Raw genomic sequence first — 24,049 nt, 5'->3', positions numbered from 1 at the left:
AGCCGCCTAGGACATTTAGCTCTCCTGGTCGTTTTCATAATGAGATTTATGCAACAATTGGTATAGCATAACATGACTGTATGAAGAGCATAAGTGACTAGTCATAACATGAAAATTAGGACATGTATGTCACGAATGTCAAGGTTTACATGTCATGGTATGGCTGTGCTTGCGGTGGTCTCGTTCACATAACGTATTGCAAAACTGGTATGGTATGAAATGAATGCATGGCGAACATGAGTGACAGGCCCTAACGTGTAAGTCATGAAATGTATGTCATATAAGTCATAACCCATGACTGCACGTCACGCTCATGGTGCGCTCGCAGTCGTTTCGTTAGCTTCACGTACCAAAATTTCTATTACGTGACGTGAACGGACGACGAAGGTAATTGAAAGGTCCAAACATGGTAATCGTTAATTGCGTGTCATGTAAAACATGACTACACTCTAGGCTCACAGTGCACTCACGGCTGTTTCGCAAGCTACACATATACCAAGTTTGGTGTTACGTGACGTGAATAGATGACGAAGGTAATATGACTGGTGCAAACATCATAATGATGACACACTTGTCAAGTAACACTATGACTACATGCTACGCTTATGGTGTGCTCACGGTCGTTTCGCTAGCTTGACATACTCGTACACAGAACTTAGTATTACGTGACGCGAATGAATATGGATGTATATGACTGGTGCAAACATGATAATTATGATATGTGTGTAATGCAAGAACACGACTACATGCCACTCTCTTGATGTGCTTGCGGCCGTTTCGCTAGCTTCCCCTACACCAAATTCGTTATTACGTGACGCGAATGCTTGATGAAGGTATATGACTGGTGCAAACATGATAATCATGACATCCGTGTCATGTAATGATATGACTACATCCCATGTTCATGGTGCGCACACGGCCGTTTCGCTAACTTCTCAGATAACAAATATGGAATTACGTGACGCGAACGGACGACGAAGGTAAGTGACACGCCCAAACATGATAATCATGACATGCCTGTCATATAAAAGATGACTACACGCTATGCTCATAGCGTGCTCGCGGCCATTTCACGAGCTTCACATATACCAAATTGGGTATTACGTGACTTGAATGGACGACAAACACAAATTCCAGGCACAAACATATGATAATTATGACATAAAAATCATGTATGGCATAGTTTAAGTCCGCCTCGTAACGTTGGGATGATTTTATAGTGGCATATGAACCTTCCTGCGTCGTGCTTCCCATATAATCGATTCCCACTGTACGTGGTACCTGCCATTTTTTTTTCTTGACACAAGTAAACGCAGTGTTACCTTGCTCCCTGTAGTGAGATGGCTCCCTAATTGCCTGCGTATTGAATCAAGCATAGGAAATTGATTGCACGACAAGGACAAAAAACAAACAAGAAGAACTGCGCATTTCTACCGATAATGTTGTTACATGCGGCGGGCTTTATTTACACACGAAAGAAAACAAGGTAAATAGTGCTTGCAGCCATGGAAGAAGGAAAAAGAAAGGAGAAATTACTACGTCACACGAGTGAATCCAAGTGAAGCCTGCCATGCCGGCCCAACACGTGACGTCTGAGCATGCTGTAAGTTCTAGTACTTTCGGTGGCGTTCCGCTTTTGAGCCTTCTGCGTGAACCAGTCAGTCTGCGTCGAACAAGCGCGTTTGGTTTGAAAGCTACGGGGCGTGGCACCCTGAAGTCTAGGAAATATCGCTGTTTGCGCGATCTGAACGTAGAAAGTCACGTGTTGGGCTGACATGGCTGGCTTCAAAAAGGGTTGGCTTACCAATGTTGGCAACGTGACGTAATGTCCCTTCCTTTCTTTTAGATGCAAAGCAGCCTTCTGTGTCCCGTGTGTAACACCATACTTACATGCGTGCCTACGAGCGCACCGTAATGCATGCTCCTCACCGCAGGTGTTGGAGTGGTGCCAAGTAGGTCACGTCGCAGCGGTGCGTCAACGCCAAGCTCCCCTTGAACGCTTCCCTCGCAGGTTCACGCTGACGTCACTCTCTCCCTCAACCACAACACGTTCGCAGCAGCACCCACAGCTGCTGGCTCCTTCGCCCGCTCACAACACACTTTTCTCTGGCTTCATCCTCTACACCGCGCGCACCGCTCAACCGCACGTCGAGTGAAAACACGGTTCCGGCTCGTTGATCTGCGAATGCTACACCTACTTTCGCTTGAAACTATTCTTCCAGCACGCACATCGATGCCCGTTTCACCGCTGCTGCTTCGCATCCCATCAGGCTTCCCTTCACGGAAATCGTCTAATTTTCACCTCTTCTCCCATGCTCGCAGCACTATCGACAAATCGTTCTCTACGTTTTGGACATCTTGTTAGAACTACTGGAAATGTATCAACATGTGCTCACCAGAGGGCAGCTCAACCACTTTGGAGTAGATGGTGATGTACTCAACGCCTGGACCACACTGTAGGGGAGTCACCTGCGCCATCGAGTCAAGACAACAACAGTGCACGTGCTTTGAATTCATCAATGGTCGATTAGCCATATTGTGGTACACGTTTATCTTTCGCTATCTGCAGCACTTCTTTAGACCGATGCTCTTTCGTGCAAAAAGCTTTCTTTAGGGCTTCACATACCGAATATGAATTAATCAGACAAGGTACATAAATTTCATTCTGTAATCTTATGGCATGCACGATTCATAACTTATTTTCATTGGTGGTCTTTTTTGTGCAAAATGGTGACGCATGTTCCAGTTAACATTTAGTCTGCTGGCACGCATCGTGTATAAGCGTGTCACCGCCACCCCACTCTCATCACCACCGTGGAACAGCCTCCAGAAGCGACGATAAAAACAGTATGGAATATGGAATAGCGGCAATTCGCGGCACGGCAAATCATTTTCGGTTAAATATGCTCCTGAGCGGTGATTCTGAAATTGACGCTGCACTGAGCAGCCATAAGGCAGCTGGAGACGTACGCTTGGGCCCAGTTGGCTGGTTGGACGTATGGAGGCCGTGTGCATGTTCGCGATAGTCGTAGCTTCAAATGATCACATTTGCACGCATGACTCCACAGTGAATCACCCGAAGCGGCACAACGAAAACGCCAGATTGGCCTGAATACGCTGCACAAACCAAGCAAAACAAAACGAATGTAGTAGTTCCAGGCAACCAGACGGCACCACGTGCAGAAACCACGATGACAACACTAAAATTGTTGACATCATCGCTGCTTGTTCAGCATCATTTGGGGCATGAGGCGTGACCTATGAGTTTGCTGAACATGTCGGATTGCTGTCGATGCCTCATGGCCGGAAACTCGCCCATGAGCTTTGGGCGCTCTTTGCGCTTGAAATAGAAAATATTTTATGTAACGGATGCCAGTCACATCTCGCCTAAAACCTTATGCATGTAAAATAACTGAATTAACACCTCATCTCCAGTTCGAAATTTGCTGTCACTTTATTGTGTCGTGTGGGCGCACTGGCTGCAACGTTTGAGCGCACACAAAAAGCGTTCCGTATATAAACTTCGTGTCTCTGCATGAAGATATATTGAAATGGCTTTGCATTTTTCGAACTAATAGTCAGCTTGAGCTGATTAGTGCATGGAATCTGTGCTACTGACGAGGACCAACAAATATATTGTATGGCTTTTCCCTGCTTTTATAAAAAAATCATTGATTTATCTGCGCGGTGCTATGCCACGCTTCAAGTCCTATTGCTCATGCAATACTTTGTGGCTTTTAAAGTCGATCTTCACTGTTTTTCAGCAAAAGTTTCAGATGCCTTAATAAATGCGACAGTTCATTATCAGCCGCCTCTATACAAGTGATGCAAAACATCATTATCACGTGATGACGTTCAAATAGGACGTCCGGATAAAGACACAAAAATGTGATGTCTTTATTACTTGACATATTATGACGGACTACTATGACGTCATCACATGACACCGTCGCTCTGCATTGGTTTCGTAATTGTTGGCCCACGATGAAGGCGGTGCAGACAGCTTGCAGTGTCTCCGGTCCCTGAGGTAGTGCCGAACCGCGTCTGCTGCAGACAGCTCTGGGAGGGGGCCGGTGTTGCAGAAACACTTTGAGGTGTGCCAGCTTGTGCAAGTCTCCTCTATTGTATTTGTTTTTTAGTGCAGCCATAAATAAAATTACACGACGTTGCAGAGAATGATTAATAGATTGGCTAAAGAGACCTGGAGTCTTCTTAGGCGATGCATCAGGGAAACTGTGGGTTCGTTTCGTTATTTAGTTGTGACTTCCAATAGATTATTTTAGGGGCAAACCTTCTTAAAGTGGCACCCGTTCGTCCTTTGTCGTAGTCGTAGTGCGTAACCAGTCTTACGTTGTGACCTGCAAGGTGGTGCCGGTGGGAGATTTCTCCTGTGCGTTGTTGAACAATAAAAAAATTCGCAGCGTGCGCGTTAACTAAAGGCCGAATTCTCCTGTCTCTCATTTCCCATTAGCAGCAATTGGTATGTACATTGACCACTATCTGACAAGAAAGGGTTGCTAAGTTATACTCGCTGGGCGTAACCTCCTTGGTTTGAGAAAGGTTCAGCGAGCGTTGGGCCGCAGTGCCATAAATACTGTGAACTAGTATATACCATGAACCCGAGGTGGTTAAAGGTGGGAAGTAGACATGAAGCGCAAGCCGTAAGAAAGTGTGCGTGTGCCACGTCTCGTTTAGTTTTTGAAATGTCCGCTGGATGGTGGTGCTTCTATATGCGTAATATATGATTAAAAGATGCGAGATGGTGGTACTTGGAGTGTTGACAAGGTGGACGAACGGACACACAGACAGATGCATGGACGGATGAACGCATGGACGGACGCAGGGACGGACGCATCAACAGACGCATGCACGGACGGGCGGGTGGAAGCATGGGTGGTCCCACATAAGGACGCACGGACGGACGGAAGCAATAACGAATGGATGGACGAATGCTTCGCCCCACTCTCCATCATTCAACCCGTGGATATGCTGCCATTATTTTTCATTGTTTCCAACGTTCGTTAGCGTCTCAGTCTTTATCAGGTGATTATTACACATATGGTTTGCGTCTCTGAACAAGGCATGTTTCGTTCGAGGGTAGGAATTCTTTATAGCTTTGCCAAATTAAAACCTTGCGAGACCAACACTCAGAATCAAGTAGTTGTTTGTTTAATTCAGATGTTTCCTCTTATACACATGCACAACACATACCTTTTGTGCATATTTTACGTTTTCATGGGGTGAGCGGACAAACTCCGGACTTTTTTTTGCATTAGACAAGTACATTTGTAGGCCACCAAGCATTCTCGGCCTATCACCCGCTCGAAGGTTCAGAAGATTCCGCTGGGACATGACACTAACACTTCCGATTCTCTTGTTGTCGGAGGTGTTGAAATATTTTGCGCTGACACACACAGAAGAGAGAAATGCAACATAAGACCACCCGTTGCTTGCCATGGTATGGGACGCTCCCGCGTTTCCCATCGTTCGCTCTCTCAAGGCAGACAGAACGTCCGCACTTTTTTTTGTAGTTTCTCTAGTGCCCTGGTACGGAGCAAGTACATTCGCTGCATCCTTTCCGACATTCAGGCTCAGAACACGTGGTGAAAACTGTTAGCTGAGTAGCACAATTTTTTTCTTTGCAATTACACCGGCAGCCACCTTCGTTGCCTTCTGCCCGATGCAATGAATGTGTGGATGCTATGGGCGTCCCCTTAATAACGGGGCAGTGACATGTGTTCCACCAGGATTGCAAGAAAAAAACAACCAAAAAGAAATGTTTCTTGTTAACTTGGCCTAATGCTTTATCTACTTTCATTAAATCGATGTTATTATAACAAAGACAATTATAAATTAGTGTTCCATCTCTCTGCTTCTTAAGGCAGAATGATCGCATTTTACAACTCTGTTCTTTATCTCTACTTTTCTGCCACCAGTACTCCAACCGTCTCTTACTTGCTTCTATCGCAGAAGCACAGACTGGGTGCCACTTGCAACGCAGAAAGCTTCCCTTAATGATATGGCGAAGCTTCATGACGACTAAAGATATTGAAGGACTGGCGTACGCCAACTGTATTAACCTTTCACAGCTACTGCCTCAAATCTGGACTGTCATTTTATTACTGCAGCAATATTAACGACTGCAGTCATGATTTTAGCATACCTAATAAAAGAAACATGCTGACCACATGTAGAAAGCAATGGAGGTTTTACTTGTCCAATAAACATTTCCATGCGAGAAATACCACCGACTACACTCATGGTGCTTAAAGGTTTCAAATGTGCAGTTTCGGTTTTCAGACAAAATCTGCCGGACGACTTCAGTTTCAGCTTTCAGACAAAATCTGCCGGACGACAGAAACAGCAACTGTTGTTAAACGGAGGTGCCATATTGGCAACAGCCATTCAAAGCCAGCCTTGCTAGTTTCATTGTCAAATCCACCACAAGACGGTGACCAATAAGAGGTGCGGAGCCATGGAACTAAGGCATGCTGTTTGATTATAAGACCATCATGGCCAATAGTCATACTGTGGTCCTCTATTGTATGTGAAGGCACTTGACGGTTCTCGCCGTACGTTATTTTACTGTACTGTATTTCGCTGTATTTTACTGTACTGTAATTTATTTACTTTACTGTACTGTATTTTTCAGGTGTATCAAGAAAACATATGTAGCAGCATCACCTGTTGGTTATGTGCAGTACTTGTGATAATTTCTTGATTATGTGTGGGATAACATTTCCAGTGATCAGCACTTGTCTGCTTTCCTTCACTAGTTGTGCCGGCATACAACCTGTTTAAAGAACTTACCCGAACACAGTAGTTCCCTGCCTGTAATTGCTCGAACTTCGCCACCACCGAGAGGTTCTGCAAGAAAAAAAACGAAGAAAAACAAAAAAGACAACTGTGAATACCTGAGTAACGGGCAAATGCTACTGAGGCTAAAGTCATTCATAGCACGACCGCTTACAATGCAGGGTCGGCTATAATGTAAGATTTTCATACTCCCTTTTCCCCTCCCTTGGAACCCCATGTATAAACATACTGGTTATGGTGAATCACCCCCAGGAGAATGACAAGTTGTAATTCGGCTTCCGTAAAGTTCTTATGAAAGCAAAGGAAAAAAAAATATTGGCAGATCCCACGTACAGTGGGAATTGATGATATGCGTGGCATGAATGAGGAAGTTTGATACGTCACTTTAAAATCAGCACAACGTTACGAGGCGGAGGTAAACTATGCCGTATACATGACTTCTATATCAAGATTATCATGTTTCGACGTGTCATTTACCCTCGTCATCTATTCACGTTACCTGAAACCAAATTTGATACATGTGGAGCTAGCGAAACCGCCACGATCGTGCTGTGAGTGTAGCGTGTAATCAAGTTTTACGTGACACGCATGCCATGATTATCATGTTTGAACGTGTCATTTACCTTCGTCGACTATTCACGTCACGTAATACCCATTTCGGTTGAGCCAGCAAAACAGCCGCGAGCGCGCAATGAGCGTAGCATATGTAGTCATGTTTTAGATGACATGGATATCATGATTATAGTGTTTGTACTTATCATTTACATTCGTCGTCCATTCACGTCACGTATTACTTAATTTGGTATATGTTGTTATGCCTGCGAGTCCACACCGAGCGTCCATGCCTCTGGAAAAGGCAATCTGTGTCAAGGCCAGCACGCGAGCCCGCCTGACGCGAACAACTCAACGGGCCATCACGTGGCGGTGCCTTTCTGCCGCGCACGCACAGTGAGTCACCTCAGCTAGCGAGCCCGTCGAAGCAATCGGCGCCTTCCTGTCTGGCGAGTCTGACGCAATGCGTGGCGACGTCACTCGTCCTTGGGTGCAGCTACGTGCAGCGCATCGGCTCCCGATTCGATGACAATGACGCGGCCCTGCGGCGACCTCATTGGAGGACTCTGATCTCACGACCAGCGGCGCTTCTGGTTGGACATTTGGTTACTCAAAGAGTCCACCCGGTGCATATAAAAAAAGCCCTGCGGCGCGTCGCGAGCAGTTGACTTATGTGTCAGAGAAGAGAGCTCGGCTCTTCGCGTCTCTAAACTGTCGGCCCCAGGGCCGAATTTGTAACGCCTCTGTATATATGCTGTACATAAACCTTGTTTAACTCACCGTCGTCTCGTCCAGTCGTCTCAGAAGCAGCTCTGCGCAGAAGCAGTCGCGAGCTGAGAAACCTACGCTATCAAAGGGCTAGTGACCTTTCCAGCGGAGTTCGAATCAGTGGCACCTTCGGGACCGTGTTGGCGTCGCCGTCCTTCGTAAACAGTGGTTGCAGTGGTGAGATTCGGGGTGCCTTTCGTAACGTCGTCGGAGGCGCGCTTCGTAACAATGTGGTACAAGTGAAACGGCCGCGAGCACCCTGAGCGTAGCATGCTGTCATGCTTTGCATGACACACATATCATGATTATCATGTCTGAACGTGTTATTTACCTTTGTCGTCTATTCACGTCACGTGGAAGCAAAGTTGGTATATGTGGAGCGGCCGTGAGCGCATCATGTATATACTCCGACGTAACGTTGACGCGCGCGCACGCGGGGTGTAGCGACGCTATGCTAGCAAAACGTGAGCACTCTATAGGCACCGTCCGCTGGTCAGAGGGAGCTGCGTTGCTGGCACTATATCCTAAGTTTGCTGACGTTGGCCTTTAGGGGCTCGCAGAAAACACACGCACGCACGCGTTCCCGTGTGTCTCTGCATCGATCTGCGCACTCACGCGGGCAGGGAGACGCGGCCATCGCGTTCCTATAACTGACCGCAACCTATTATTGCGTTTTTTTCTCCGCTATAGGCATTGCGTTCTGGTGCTGCAGTCCCACTGGAAAACTCGACTGCAAGGTGCCTACACTCTGACGCCAGGCGCGACCGGCGTGACCAGCACCCGCCGGCGCGGCCCGGTGGCAACCGGCACAAAATGCGACATGCTGCATTTCGCGCCAATGACGTTACCCAGACAGCACTGCGTCTGCCTCTCATCGTGACAGAGGGACGCTGGGCGCGCTAGAACGCGCATGCGTCAACGCAACGTAGGCGTGGAGCCAGATCGGCGCCTGGCGTAGCATCGCCAGCATGACGCGACAAAATAGATGCCTGCGCAGGTAACGTTGAAGTGTACTAGGCTTTGAGTGCTTCATGTAGTCATTTTCTTACATGACACGCATTTCATGAGTATCATGTTTGCACCAGTCACATACCTTCGCCACCCATTCATGTGACGTAATACAAATTTTGCAAATGTGAAGCTAGTGAAACGACCGCGAGCGCATCGTGAGTGTGACGTGTAGTCATGTTGTTACATGACACGCATGTCATGAATATCATGTAAGATTCTGTCGCTCGTGTTCGTCATGCAGTCATGTCATACCACACCAGTTTTGCAACATGTCATGTGAACGAAACAGTCGCAAGAGCAGCAAGATCGTGAAATGTAAATCATGACATTCATTATATACACATCATGATTTTCGTGTTACGCTTAATCCCTTATGCTCATCACAGAGTCATGTTATGCCATACCAATTTCGGTATCGATACCATTATCGAAACGGCCAGGAGAGTTAAAAGTAGACACAGACGGACAGACAGACAGACAGACAGACAGACAGACAGACAGACAGACAGACAGACAGACAGACAGACAGATAGATAGATAGATAGATAGATAGATAGATAGATAGATAGATAGATAGATAGATAGATAGATAGAGAGATAGATAGATAGATAGATAGATAGATAGATAGATAGATAGATAGATAGATAGATAGATAGATAGATAGATAAATTCAAAGTCGCCGAAGTTCGCCAAGAAATGCTTCGCATTTAAAATAGGGCGTATGTCATCGTAGAGCACAGATACCGAACGTGCAACTAGAACGAGTGAGAATAATTCCGGAGCAACACCACGCGGATTATGCAGCTTAGAAGACGTTTTCACGATAGTTGCCACGCTGGTCTCCCGAACGTGTTTCACGAGTGCTTCCGTCGGTTTAGGCGTGAGTGAAATCTCTTGTATGATCTCCGTGTTGCCAAGGGCCCAGCCTCGCGCGATCACATTCAAAGTGGAAATCCGCACGCCAGGCCTAACACGTGCTATAGATGCCTTGTCGCAAGTGGCCGTGGACTATCAAAGTTGTGGTTTGGTGCCAAGCAAATTACCAACCATTTCAGTTGCATTTAGAAGGCATGGCAATCTTCAACGCAAGGGTGTGCGTGTCCAACACTCGATTGGCGATTCATGGGTGTCAGTGCTTTTGGCATCACGCACGCACCTCGAATTGCAAAAGAGGGCATTTAGAGTGCAGTGTCGTGCCAGTGTGAAATTCACTTAAAGAGCCAGCCCGCATTTAAAGCCAAGGGAGTAATTTTCTCCTCTCCTTCATACGCACAATGCGATCTCCTCGCTCCTTCCTTCTTGAATGCAAGTGAACAATATCAGCACTAAGCGCTATAGCCTAACAGGATTTCGCGCTTCTCGGCTGCACGTTGCCGCTTGTGGAGTTGTAAACACACACACACAAAAAAAAGAAGTTTGATTGATTGTGCACGATATTCATGCGAGACAAAGAAGAACGGATGGGCGGCTGCAGGGCAAAGAAGTGCAGGAGACAAATCGCATGTGATATTTCACGTATATCATCGAATCGAGAGTATGCATGCTGTAGACATAACGGGAACTACTGTTTGATTCAGTAGAAATATTCCTCATGCAGACACTGCGGAATCAGGGCGTCGAAATATATATAAACATCCTGCAAGAAATCTACAGGGGATCAACTGCTACCATATTGCTTAATAAAGAAAGCAACAGAATACCTATCAAGAAGGGTGTAAGGCAGGGGGACACAATCTCCCCAATGCTTTTTACCGCGTGCTTACAGCAGGTTTTCAGAAGCCTAGAATGGGAACAGTTAGGGATAAGAGTTAATGAGAGTACCTTAGTAACCTGCGCTTCGCCGATGACATTGCATTGCTAAGTAACCCAGGGGACGAATCGCAACTCGTGATTACGGAGTTAGACAAAAAGAGCAGAAAGATGGGCTTAAAATTAATCTGCAGAAAACGAAAGTAACGCACAGCAACTTCGGAAGAGAGCAGCGCTTCGAGCACTTCAAGTAGTAAAATACTATGTCTACTTAGGGCAGGTAATAACTGCGGAGCCGAACCACGAGACTGAAGTAACTAGAAGAATAAGAATAGCGTGGAGTACATTTGACAAGCACTCTCAAATACTGGAACGTCTATAGATTGCCACTATCTCTCAAGAGGAAGGTATATAACAGCGGCATCTTTCCGGTACATAGCTACGCAGCAGAAACCTGGAGACTTACAATCAGGGTTCAGCTTAAATTGAGGACGACGCAGCGAGCAATGGAAAAGAAAATGGTAGGTGTAATCTTAAGAGACAAGAAGAGAGCAGAGTGAATTAGAGAACAAGCGGGGGTTAAGGATATCATAGTTGAAATCAAGAAGAGAAAATGGACATGGGCCGGGCATGTAGCGCGTAGACAGCACAACCACTGGTCATTAAGGGTGAGTAACTGTATTCCTAGAGAAGGCAAGCGGGTTAGGGAAGACAGAAGGTTAGGTGGGTAGATGAGATTAAGAAGTTTGTGGGTATAAATTGGCAGCAGCAAGCACAGGAGCGGGTTAACTGACGGAACATGGGAGAGGCCTTTGTCCTGCAGTGGACGTAGTCAGGATGATGATAATGATGATGATGACACGTGCCTTTCACGTAAATGCAAACTATGTCCTCGAACTTCGACATGCGATGAAAGGTGAACGGAGTGCGAAAGAGCAAGAAGATCGTGGTATTAGAGCCTTGCAGCATCACAATAGTCCGAGCCATTGTTAGGAACGCGCACACCTGCCGACTCTCCAGTTTGTAAGGAAGACTGCCACATTGTAGACCTCCCGATTGTTACTGATGTAAATTTCCTTGAGATCATCCGTGAGATCACTCCGATAAGAAAATATGTGCTAATGAGAGTGTCTGTAAATATTCTAGCCTTCATCAAGCACGTGCAAGCGCTCATTAAGTCACTTTCTTGGCAGTAACTTACTGTTTTTCCAAAAAGTGTGGGAAGATTAGTAATGGGCTACACGCGGTCATGGGTCACAACGTCATAGATTCATTAATTACACACGCACGAACCCACCGTATATATACAAGTACAATTGTTTATGCTTAAAAAGTTTGTTTTTAATCATTCAGGACTATTATGGCGTTGCTGTGGTCCCGAGAAACGATATATGAAAGCGTGGGCCATCTTTGTTTTGTCGCATATAATAATTGTCCAGGTTTTTGGGTGATAGGAATTTAGGATGGTGCGAATACTTTTGATGACCTCGTGAGATTCGTGTAAACAATGTTTCACTTTAGTTCGGATAACCATGACTGCCGCGAATTACGTCATAAGTGGTCTATGCTGTACTAGGGCTAATATATATACACTGCCTGGCGGGGAGTTTCCATTTGGGCACCCTGCAAAAACACATGGTGCCGGATCACATTGTACATATAATGCGTGGTTAAAATGTGTGGCATTAAACACACACAACCCGCGACCTACCAAACAGCAACAGTTTATTGGGAAATGTTCTGGAAATAAAGCTAGCCCACATAAGCGGCCGAACGCTGACGTCATTGTGGCGGTTACTCGCACGAAGCAGATGAGTGGGATCACATCTGGAGAGTTGGTCACCACTGCCTCAAGGGGGGACATCTATCTATATAGGGTATGTCAGGTAAGCCACAATTAGGGCCAACAGTGAACAGAAAGCATACACTTTTTCTGGCTACCAGGACAATAAGAACACTGGGCAGGGCCTTATTTTTTGTTCTTTTCTTTCCAGGTGGCGAAGAGGTTCAGGTTGCGAGGGCCTTGGTTGCTTCCAGGGAACTAGCATCCTGGCAACCTCAACAGGTAGAGTGACTGCCTGAGAAAGGCAATCGTACCAGATTTAATACCCATACCAGGAAGGCTATCTTAAGCTCGAGGAAGCTGTACCGATTTATTCTAGACTTCACGCTACAAACAGGTGGTTGTTAGTATTTTCTCTAAAAATCCGGGTTTTGTATGCAATATAAACTACGTTCCAGTTGTGGACGATAACTGCCTTATTCTTTCGCATATAACCCGCCCTTTCATATAGCCTGCGCCCTTAGCATCGCTTCTACAAATAGAAACAAAAACATAAATTGACCACCACATTTAACCCGCACCTCTACTTTTGAACCAAATTTTCCCGTTTTGGTACGTGGCTTATATGCGAAAAATTACGATACATTGTTGCTTGCCTTCTTATTTTGAAACACCGATGGTGCATGTGAACAAGCGCCGCTCCGTTTCCTGCTGCTACTTACCGCAATGGCCACTGTCTTCTCCGCTACAAAGAAGATATCCTCGTTACATCGGACTAACTGGTCGAGACCACTGCTCTTTGCCTCCCACAAAGCCACACGCAACTCCTTGCACTGGGGCAGCTCGTTTTCAAACAGGTTCACTCTTGTTTCGATGGTTCCGCTGCAAAATCAGGCAGCAATCGGCATGCATGGCTGATCAAGAGCACACTGTGACTTTATATTCAGGCAAGAGTAGACGACAGCTTACACGAAATTGCTAAACAGATTGAGTAAATATTAGCAGCCTCTAAAAAAAACTAATGATTTCGTCAAGTAGCCACTTATGCAGCTGCTTTCCCTTGGGAAGACTGGGTAGGGTAAAATAAAAAAATGTAACTTTCCTTTCCTCCTTGTTTGGATTGATAGGTATTTCAGTATGGTAGGAACCCACACATTTTCGTGCATTTTGATTTTAAAAGTGTAATATTTTTGATACATTTTTCTGACAAAAATTCCGGGATCTACTCTACGCTGACGCGCAGTCGCGGCCAAGCTCTCGACGAGTCTTTTGGCTCTTGGTCTCGTCTCTGCGGGTCTCCTGGTCAGCCGCTACCCAGAACCCCACAATTCGTTCCCAACGAAGAAGCCACGCCGACCGATTGCACTCATTGTCTTTATGACCGACTACCGGGTGATCTCGATGACGATGAGCTGCTGGAGCTTAAGAAGGCCTTCTTCTACCTCGATTAATTTGGCTTCATGGACCCATACGAGATGAGGAAGCTGACCCTGGTGCTGCTTCTCCATCACCCCTGTGGTCGCAGAAGCTCCGACGAGGTCAGAAAAGTCATCGTGGCATTTGGGCATTTCGGCGAAGCCATCGGAGTGGGGACAAGCAGGCCGAACACGAGCGCTAAATCGGGTTTCAAGGACATTGAAGGCGCATCGTGAGGGAAAATGGCTCTCCCGGGATCGCCGACGGCTAGACCGCGAGCGGTGAAGGACATGGCGGCACTCCCGATGGGGATCTCGTGCTTGCTGGGACTCAGGCACACACTGCAAATGTATCGGTGTGCATGCTGGAGGCACTGAGAACGCAGTGGGCTCTTGCGACGACGTGGCGTCGAAGGACGACGAGGTACAAGGGGACGAGTGGGGGGAGAATGTGAATGGCGAGGAGTACACAGCGGTGCACGATGCCATTCTTGGGAACATGTCAGGTGATTGCAAAGACGGCGAAAAAATACTCGGTGGGTCTCAGCACTGCGGATAGCGGGTCGGGGAGTTGCAGCTTGGTGACAAGGAGATCGGAAAGTGTAATGCTGGTAAAGCGGTGGAATAGGAGGAAGAAGAAGACAAAGAGAACGCAAGGGGTGGCATTGGCAAACACAGAGATGAGCAAGCTGGTGAAGGAGCAGTGTGGTGACCAGCTCAGATCCAGCCGTCGAGACAAAGCTCGTGGAGTGGGCCACACAGGTCACCACCAACCTTGGGCTGATGACCATTTAACATGGAATCATCCACAGTTGCCTTCTGACGAAATGTAGTTTTACCATCCATGGTGAAGGAATAGAGTTAGAAAAAAAGACTATAAAGCAAAAAACATCGCCGAGGAAACAGCGAAAGATTTCCAGGAAGGCTTTCTCTGAACGAAAGCGTGATGGAGCAGACATCGAGATTGGCGTTGAGCAGCACCAGCACGGTGCGTCCACTTCTCAAGAGATTGCCGCTGTAATCGATGAGAAAACTGACGAGAAAGCGGATAATGCGAAGAAAACTTTAGAACGCGAAAGGAAGAAAAAGGATGGAGATGCGGAGAAGACGAGGAATAAGAGGAGAAAACAGAAGGAAAAGAACAGCAGGAAAGGGAGAATATCAGACGAATCACAGTGTGGTACAAAAAAGGTCGGGGAGTGCAGAGAACAAGCAGCCCTGGTATGATATAACTAGAGGGAGGTAGCCTAGACACGGGAACAGACTATTGAGTGAAAAGTGATTGTGCTTGAGGCTGGAAGGCAGCAGCCGTCGGAGTGGATGGTGAAGCGGGAGAGCGTGTGGAGGACGCCGAGTATCACGCGGAATGCCCGGGCCCGACCTTAAGTGGCTAGTGGGACAAGATGAAGTACTTTGACGCCGAAGATTCCAAAATTTGGCAGAACCTACGCACCATGGGAATTGATGTCATGCGATGAATGCCGAGGGAAGGTTACTGTGGTGCAAATTTTCGTCGAGGGAAATGTTGAACATATGATGGTGAACATAAGTATAGACGTTACATGCACAGACGTGTATGTTGAACAGTAGCATACGTTTTATATAGCCAATCGTTTACAGTTGCGCAATGATTTCTGCTACATGGGCATTGCAAACACCAGAATCGGTTAGTTGAAATGTAGTGCTTGTGCTTGCGAGTATAGAAGTCCTGGAGTGTGCTATTTAGACCAATATCTGTGGATGGCGCTTAACTAGAATTCACGCTGATTCGATGTGACATTGGATTAGAGATGCAAAGTTTAAAAATTACCTTGCCAGTACTGCTGCCACAGGTCACGTTTCACTAATATTAAGGGCGTGTTCACACTTAGCTTCGAAGAGCGCGAAAGCGGCAAAAGTCTCCATAAACTGGCTCGTTTTGTCGCGCAAGTGGCCGGAGAGCCACGTCACGTAGCCGTCGTGCAAAAATCGGTCCGAGACCAATTTTCCGGCCACATAAAAGCGTATCCGGTTTCCGCTTCATGCTTTTGGCTGCGTTAGATCGGATTACGGGATCTAGCCAGCCGGCCGCAGATTGAACATGGTAATGAAGGCGTCGGCGGTCGCTCGCATCAGCTCAAATCATGAACTACCCGTGCAGCACGACGTATCCTGACGGTCTCAGCGAGGACACGTTCATCGAGAGCCTGGTTTTGAATTACGATCACTGTGAAGCGAGAACACTGGAATGACACTACGAAGCTGCAGCGAGTAGGCATGCCCCAACATGTATCAGTTTTGTGTACAGCGGGCTTAATGCGCTGCCGGTGTGTTCGCTCGTGTCGCTTTTACTAGAGTATTTCCCGAAGCAACGTTCGAAAAGGTGCGAACTGTTTATTTTGAGTACTTTGCGTGAACAACTAGAATTCTGTACGAACTTTGGTTCTCAGAAAGCAGGCAAAAACAAGTAATTGTCAAGGTAGCGGAGGTGGGATGGGGCGGAACGAATGTGAACACCTTCAATGGGCGTGGTTGCCGTTTTCCAGGCACTCCGGCGTTTTCATTTTCACTTCACTGCTCAAGTGTGAACGCCCCTGAAACTTCATAGGGTTTTTTGCAAAGCAGTTTCTAGACCTAGCGTTGTAGAATATTTCATTGTCATACAAAATGGTTGGATCCGATTTCTGCAGGAACCATATCATCTATTCTTTGAAATCATCGGGTCAACGCTGCCAATGTCAGTTTTTGTTAACGCTCTCGCATTTACATTTCCTATGCATGTTCTCACCTTTTCTCGGTAGTTGGAAACTGTTGAACACCTGTGACGCATACCCGCGTACCACAGACCATGATATATGGGTATGTCTGTATGTCTCACATATGCCTGGAGGAAAGGATATAACGTCATGTGTGATAGCAGTTTAGCATTGTTCATGTCGTCCCCCGACAGTCATTGCCAAAACCGCTTATACTAGCATACTAACTTCAGTCTACCTCGAGTTAAGAAGGTGATTACGAGAGCACACGAACATGGGCGGATAGAAAGATAGATTAATAGATACGAAACACCCGAACTGTCCGCAGCAAGCAAAGAAATGCTTCGCATTTCACCAAATAAAAATGGTGCTGCGGGTGCCGAGAACGAGAAAGCCGTCGCAGAATATTCGGACATCAAGAACGACAAAGCCGAGGACAGTGAAGAGGCAACCAGATGAGCAATGCGGAAACACAGTGCTAAGACCGTACAAAGGACCATCTCCATCGGAGACATTGCTTTGGACCATAATTGAACCGACACAAGCGATTCAACAACAACGAAGAGGAGGATCAAAGCTACATTGAGGATCAGTATGAAATGAACATGGCGCCAACTTGTCAAGTGAGCGCCGGAGACACAGGCAATCAGGCAATGCGTTCGTGCAATTGCCGAGTTTGCCAGCGTCCAACGACGCGGAGGAGTAGCCGCCAGCTACATGTGAATGGTCTGAGTGGTTACAATGACGAAATGTGACAGAGAAATCCATATAATCTGACGACGCTGCCACGAAACAGCGTCAGTACTTGAAGGACTACCTCGACTACTCCAACCCCGCAAGCACGGTGGAATCAGTACCGTACCATGGGAGCACCAGCATTCCCACATGCTCTCGCTGAGGGCCGTGGTGGCCAACCTAAAACAGTCGTGTGCGCCTCTTCCAGGCTGCGCGATTCAGCTGTTACGGTGTACTCTTCTGAAGCCGTCAGGGATGAGCGAGAAGGCAGGAGGCTTTTTTACGTGGACAGAGGTTTATTCGAAAACCGCGTTCTAGCCTAGGAGTCCTGCCACGCGCCACGCGCCACGCGCACCTCGAGCGCACGCGATCAACAGCTTCGCCTGTCTTGTCCTACATGGCAGCATCGACCCCATCTCCCAATGCAATTGAGCGACGTTCGCTGAAGCAGGCGGCTTCACGCACCTGCCACTTCTGGTATGCCCGTGGGAAGTGTCCTGGCAACGTGAGCGAGTGTCTATAGCACAATCACTGGTATGGGCACTATCTGCGTTGTTATGACTTCGGGAATATGGGACTAGCTCCGTCCGGTTTCTACGCACAGCATCAGTGTCGGTGCTGACCCAATATGATCGAGGCTCATCGGCTGCGGCTTGTACTGTCCCTTTACTCTTGAGGCCTGTCACCCACACGGCATCTCCATAAAAAAGTTACGGCAAGTCGCGGAGTCCGTGACGTCTGTCGAAGTCTTTCCTTTGACGTTGTCTGTATCTTTGCGCGAAATTCCGAACGCTGTCTTGGTCTCGCAATCGGGGTGTCAGCTTGGTGGAACATAGACGAAGCCTGGATATCAGCCGACGATCTATGAACAGTTCGGCAGGGCTATATTCATTCTTCAAAGCAGCCGACCTGTGCGCTAGAAGTGTCAGGTAAGGGTCCTTGGTCTTCCCCATAAATGTCTTGATGATTTTCCCTGCAGCCTCTGCAAGCCCATTACTCTGAGGATAGTGAGGGCTAGATGTAATTTTCTTGAAAGCATACTCTTGGGCGTATAGTGAAAACTCGGTCGACGAATACTGCCGGCCATTGTCGCAAAACCACTCCCTCGGGATTTCCGTGGCGTGCAAAAATTTACCGGCAGTGGTTGAAAACAGCTGCGGAAGTGAGGTTCTGAAGTCGAACTGATTCAGGGTATCTTGAATAAAAGTCGGTAGCTATCAACCACCACTGGTTCTTTAAGTGAAGAAAATGCATCGCAATGCGTTACCAATACCTGTCAGGGAAGTCAGAGCTTATTAGTGGTATTTCCCTGTTAACTCTTGTTTCGATGCATTGCTGACATCGCTTCACCAGGGACGAGACATCAGATTCTATGGTGGGCCACCAGGCACAGTCTCTGGCTCGACCTAATGACTTTGTTATGCCAAAATGTCTTTTGTGCAAGAATCATAGAATTTCTTTTCGTCATGAGTTGGGGACAACAACTCGCGATGCGTAGAGGAGTAAATCATTCTCGATAGTGAGATAGTGTTGGTGATCGTAGAATGGTTTTAGGTTAAGTCCTAAGTCTTTCCTAGAGGGCCATTCTTTCTCGCATGGCAGACAAAGCTGTGTGCAGATAGGGTCTGCTTGTTGGGATGCCTTTAATCATTGTAAACACTGTTGCTTTATCGGAATAGAGGTTGTCATAGAGCACAGGAAAACTTCAACGCTTTCTTCGAGCTTGCTGGGTCCCGTGTATCGCAGAGGCGCTCTCGAAAGTGCATCTGCGGCTAGTTCTTTGCCTGTTACGTATGCAACCTCATATCAATATCGCATCATTCTCATCTTTAGCCGCTGTATTATAGGCGTCACGTCATCAAGACTTTTCGAAGGGAAGATTGGAACCAACGGTTTGTGATCCGTTTCTAGATTGAACAGCTTGCCAACAATGTAATCTCTAAATTCATCGCATGCCCAGACTAAAGCAAGAGCCTCTTTTCCAATCTGAACGTAGCGCTTCTCGTTTTCTGAGAGTAACCTCGAGGCGTAAGCAATGACAGAAAACTTGCCACTGGTTTGCTTTTGCCAGATTAATTCTCCCAGTCTGAATGATGATGCGTCGGCGGTGACGACTGTTTCTTTTGATTGGTCGTAGACTCCGAGGAGCGACTTCCACCAGTTGAATGCCTGCTCTTGTGGAGAACCCCAAATAATTTTTGCTTTTTTGACTACAGGAGTGCGAGCGGCTGCAGAATATCAGAGAGATTGGGAACGAATCTTGCGAGGTATGTCGCCATTCCGAGAACTCTTTGCAGCTCGGTCCTGTTTTTGGGACTCTCCATTTTCATTATGGCTTCAACCTTCTTTTTGTCGAGTCTTATTCCGTCTTCATCAAGCCAGTATCCTAGGAATGTAAGGCGCTGAACCTTAAACACGCACTTGCTGTCGTTCAGTTTCGCTACAGCCCTTGCAAGTGCCTGCAGCACGTTTCAGAGTGTCTCATTGTGCTTTTGGCGGTTGAAACCCCAAATGAGGATGTCGTCCATGATACAGGCAACTCGACTGATGCCTTGTAATGTGTACGCCATCTGCTTCTGGAAGTGTCCAGGAGCTGACGCAATGCCAAATGGTAGTCGGTTGAAGTAGAAGCGCCCAAACGGTGAGATGAAGGTGGTGAGTTTCCTTGATTCATCACAAAGTGGAATTTGCCAAGATTCAGAGTTGGCATCGAGTTTGAAGAACACCTTAGCTACATGAAGAAGTCCGAGAGCGTGCTCCACGGAAGGAACAGGATGCTATTTTTTGAGAGCGTGGCGGTTGAGCTCTGTAAAGTCAACGCACATTCTCACGTCTCCGGAGGGCATTGGGACAAATACCATTGGTGCACACCACTCGGTCAGCTCATCAACAGGTGATATGACACCGAGCTTCTGCATCCTTTGAAGTTCCAACTTTGTCTTCATTTCCAATAGAGGTGGGATGCGCCTCGAGGAGCTGATTGCGAAAGCTTTTGTCCTGGTTGAAGCTGAATCCTGTGTTATTCGAGCAGCTTGCCGAGTCCTTGGAACACCGCTGGAAATTCTTCTTTTGGTTTCACTTTGTCGGTAATGGTGTTTACGAAGGTCAGCATCTGTAGCTTTTTGATGGATGGCTTGCCTGGCAACGGAGTGCAGATCTGATCCAGGACGTACCTATCCTGAGTAGTTGTATGGTTGCGGTAGATAAGCTGGAATTGTGCCACTTCTGCTGCTGGAAGAAGCTTTCCATCTGGCCATGTAGCTGACAAGGAAGAGCTGATAGAAGTGGTCTGTCCTTGAGCGCCTGGAATACGTGCGTCGGGAGGACCATTTCATCGGCACCAGTGTCATTTTTGAAGTATACTGGCTGGCCTTGAACCAAGACTGTTGCTTCCCAGTTTCCAGCATCCGTCATCTTAACTCCTCCAAGAAATTCTGCTTATAAAGTTACGTGCTTGGGTTCGACACAATCTAGACATCGCGACATGCCTACGAAGGCATAACGACCTTTCTTCGGGCAATTCGTGCAGACTTCCGAGCGTGCTGGGGAGAGGGTACGGCAGTGACGCTTTTGACCACACCAACGGCACGATTTCTGCTCTCTGTTTTTACCGGGGGTGAATATTACTTGCTTGCCCCATGTAGATAACTGCCGCTTTTGTCTTGCATTGAAGCACGTTGACTGGTCTGCGCAGTGGATGCAACTTTGTTCAAAGATGGAACTTCCTGGATGAGCTCCGCTTGTTGCTGACGAATACTTTCGATCTGGCGAACGGAATCTAGAGCCTTTTGTAGTGTGAGCTCTGAGACGAGCTGTAACCTGGCGGATAGCTGCTTGTCTTTTGTCTTAACCACGAGGTGGTCGCGCACGAACTCGGCTCGAAGAGCACCGAACTCGCAATCTTTCCAAAGCGTGTGAAGCGCAGTGACGAAATATTTGGCCAACTCACCATCTTGTTGCAACATGGTGTTGAATCTGTCTGGTTCGAAGATTACGTTGCGTCACGGAATGAAATACTTGTCAAACTGCTCCACGGTGGCGTCGAATTTCTTGGAGTTCTCTTCGGATAAAACGAAGGTGGCGTAGATTCCCTCGGCTTGCTCCCCCCTAGTGTAGTGCAGGGCGTCTACTTGATGTTGCTCGGGCTTCACGCACAAGCATGAAAAGGTTCAGAAACGTTCGAAACGCTGTTTACACTTCGGCCACTCGTTCGGCGACGAAAAACTGAAGGCGTCCGGTGGTTGAATAAAGAATGACGCCATGATCGGTGCTTCTTTGCATGCGGCATCCTTCGGAAGGACGACGACTAGAGGCCGAGGTCCACTGTTTGCACCTCTTCTTCTGACACCACGTTGAAGTCGTCAGGAATGCTAGAAGGCAGAAGCTGGGTTACGTGAACACAGGCTTATTTCAAAACCTCGTTCTAGCCTAAGAGTCCAGCCATGCGCCACGCGCACGCGCACGCGCCCGTGGTCACCAGGCACTCTGGTGTTTTTATCTTCACTTCACTGCTCAAGTGTGAACGCGCCCTAAAGCTTCATATGGGTTTCCTCAAAACAGTTCCACGACCTAGCGTTGTTTTGGGTTCCACGACCTAGCGTTGTTTCATTGTCGTGTAGAATGGTTGGGTCCGATTCTTGCAGGGACCATAACACCTATTCTTTGAAGTCATCGGGTCAACGCTGCCAATGTCAGTTTTTGTGAAGTGAGCATAGAAGGCACAGGCAATCAGGCAATGTGCTCGTGTAATTGCGAGTTTACCAGCGTCCAACGACGCGGAGGAGTAGCCGCCAGCCACATATGAATGGTCTGATAAATTACACTGACGAAGCGTGACAGCGCATTACATATACTGCGACGACGCTGCCACGAAACAGTGTCAGTACTTGAAGGACTACCTCGACTACTCCAACCCCGCTAACACGGTGGAATCGGTACCGCACCATGGGAGCATCAGCATTCCATCACGCTCTCGCTGACGAGCATGGTGGTCAACCTGAGAGAGTCCGGTGTGCCTCTTCTTCCAGGCTGCGCTATTTAGCTGTTACGACGTACTCCAGCTCATGGGGTCCTACGAAGAATTGTGGGTGGAGAGCGCTGTCATCATCATGTGGTTGTGCGTACCACGTCCGGCTCATCGTGGTCAAGGCCAGTTGCTGCCGTAACACCTGCTTCTCACAACTTTCACCACAGTGTGGGAGCACTCTATGGCTGCGACCGTTCCGACCACAGAAGAGGACAATGGTAATTACGAGTGCGTTGGCAGCTCGTGCTCGAGAGGCGTTGATGGGCTGAGCCACGCAGAGCGGAAACGCTTCCTTTTGTGTCTTGGTCTCTTCTCTGAAGAGCTAGTCTTCTGGCCAGCCGCAGTTAAGAACTCTACAATTTAGAATTTAGTTGCATGGAATAAGTTGTGTACACAAAGTGAAATGAGCTGTTTAGGAGCACATTATGACCAGAAATTCCCATAATTCGGCTCCTAACAAAAGCAAGACAACCGGAGCACTGTTGCGACAACTTCAGCAAGAAGGCTTGGTTCTCATTCCACGTGACCGCATAAAAATGTGTACTGGCATGCAGAGATTGTGGCTAACCCCTGTATTCAAGAACGTTACTTCACTCAACGCTTCACCTTCACTTGAGAAAGCCGATGGCAGCGCCGTCTCTAGACAGGGCAAGCCACTGCCTATTAGTGGTAATTTGTTGTGGTTCTTGAGTATCCCAGTGTTATTTTCAGCCAAGCAGCGGTGCGGTACTGAACTCTGACAAGTGAAGGGTGAAAGTCGAGTCGAATAGCTATTGTGAATACGAGAATAAGGCTTGACTCATATGTAGCTTCTACGCGTCATCGCAAATACGAAATGTTACCTGAATGGACGCTAGCTACGGTTAGACTTAGGGCGTCTACAAAACATGATTACAGGTAATTGTGTCCGCTTAGAATGCAGAGGAACCAGGGCACTCGTAGAGAATGAAATTCATTGCGTTCGTTGCAATAGAAACCCTCGCCACCACCCCCTTTGAGAAGACTCCAGCATTTAACAATGGCTGCATGTATAAAGTGACCAGACGTACCAATTCAGGTGGTACATGTCCCAGTTTTATGGTTGGTGTCCCACTGTAACCACAATGGGCTTGCAGGGCGGTGTTTTCCCCCGCTTTAAGCTGGGAGACAACTCGCAGTAGTAGTCAGTTAGCCCGGCCACCAAACCTCTTTGCTATGCAAAACTATACATAGCTATGGTCTGATTTATTTATCTTTCTCACTGTTTTCGTCTATATTTATTATTTTTTATATATACCTTTTTTGTTTCCTAGCCAACAGAAACATACGGTTCCCACATAGGCTTGCTCAGCTACCGCGCCTTGGTAGCCGAGTGGTTACGACGCTCATTTTGGGGCCGTGAGTACAAGAGTTTAAATCCGCTTCCGCGTGGCGGGAAATAGGTTCAGACCGATTTCCCGCCACGCGGAAGTGGATATG

At 47.3% G+C, this 24,049-nt stretch overlaps 1 protein-coding gene across 3 annotated transcripts in view; it reads right to left on the bottom strand.

The window, feature by feature from the left end:
• Window positions 1-24,049, bottom strand: part of LOC142787119 (uncharacterized) — a 70,748-nt gene that overhangs the window by 26,062 nt on the left and 20,637 nt on the right. For all 3 annotated transcript variants that reach the window (XM_075884726.1, XM_075884728.1, XM_075884727.1), the window contains 3 exons: window positions 13,403-13,562; window positions 6,811-6,867; window positions 2,397-2,469 (listed from right to left, as the gene is read on the bottom strand). In XM_075884726.1, coding sequence (XP_075740841.1) covers window positions 2,397-2,469; window positions 6,811-6,867; window positions 13,403-13,562 — 290 coding nt within the window. The remainder of the gene's footprint in view (window positions 1-2,396; window positions 2,470-6,810; window positions 6,868-13,402; window positions 13,563-24,049) is intronic.

The sequence above is a fragment of the Rhipicephalus microplus genome, unplaced genomic scaffold, assembly GCF_043290135.1.
Source record: "Rhipicephalus microplus isolate Deutch F79 unplaced genomic scaffold, USDA_Rmic scaffold_45, whole genome shotgun sequence".
NCBI lineage: Eukaryota > Metazoa > Arthropoda > Arachnida > Ixodida > Ixodidae > Rhipicephalus > Rhipicephalus microplus.
Note: the sequence above shows the minus strand (reverse complement) of the source record. Positions and strands in the feature narration are given on the sequence as shown.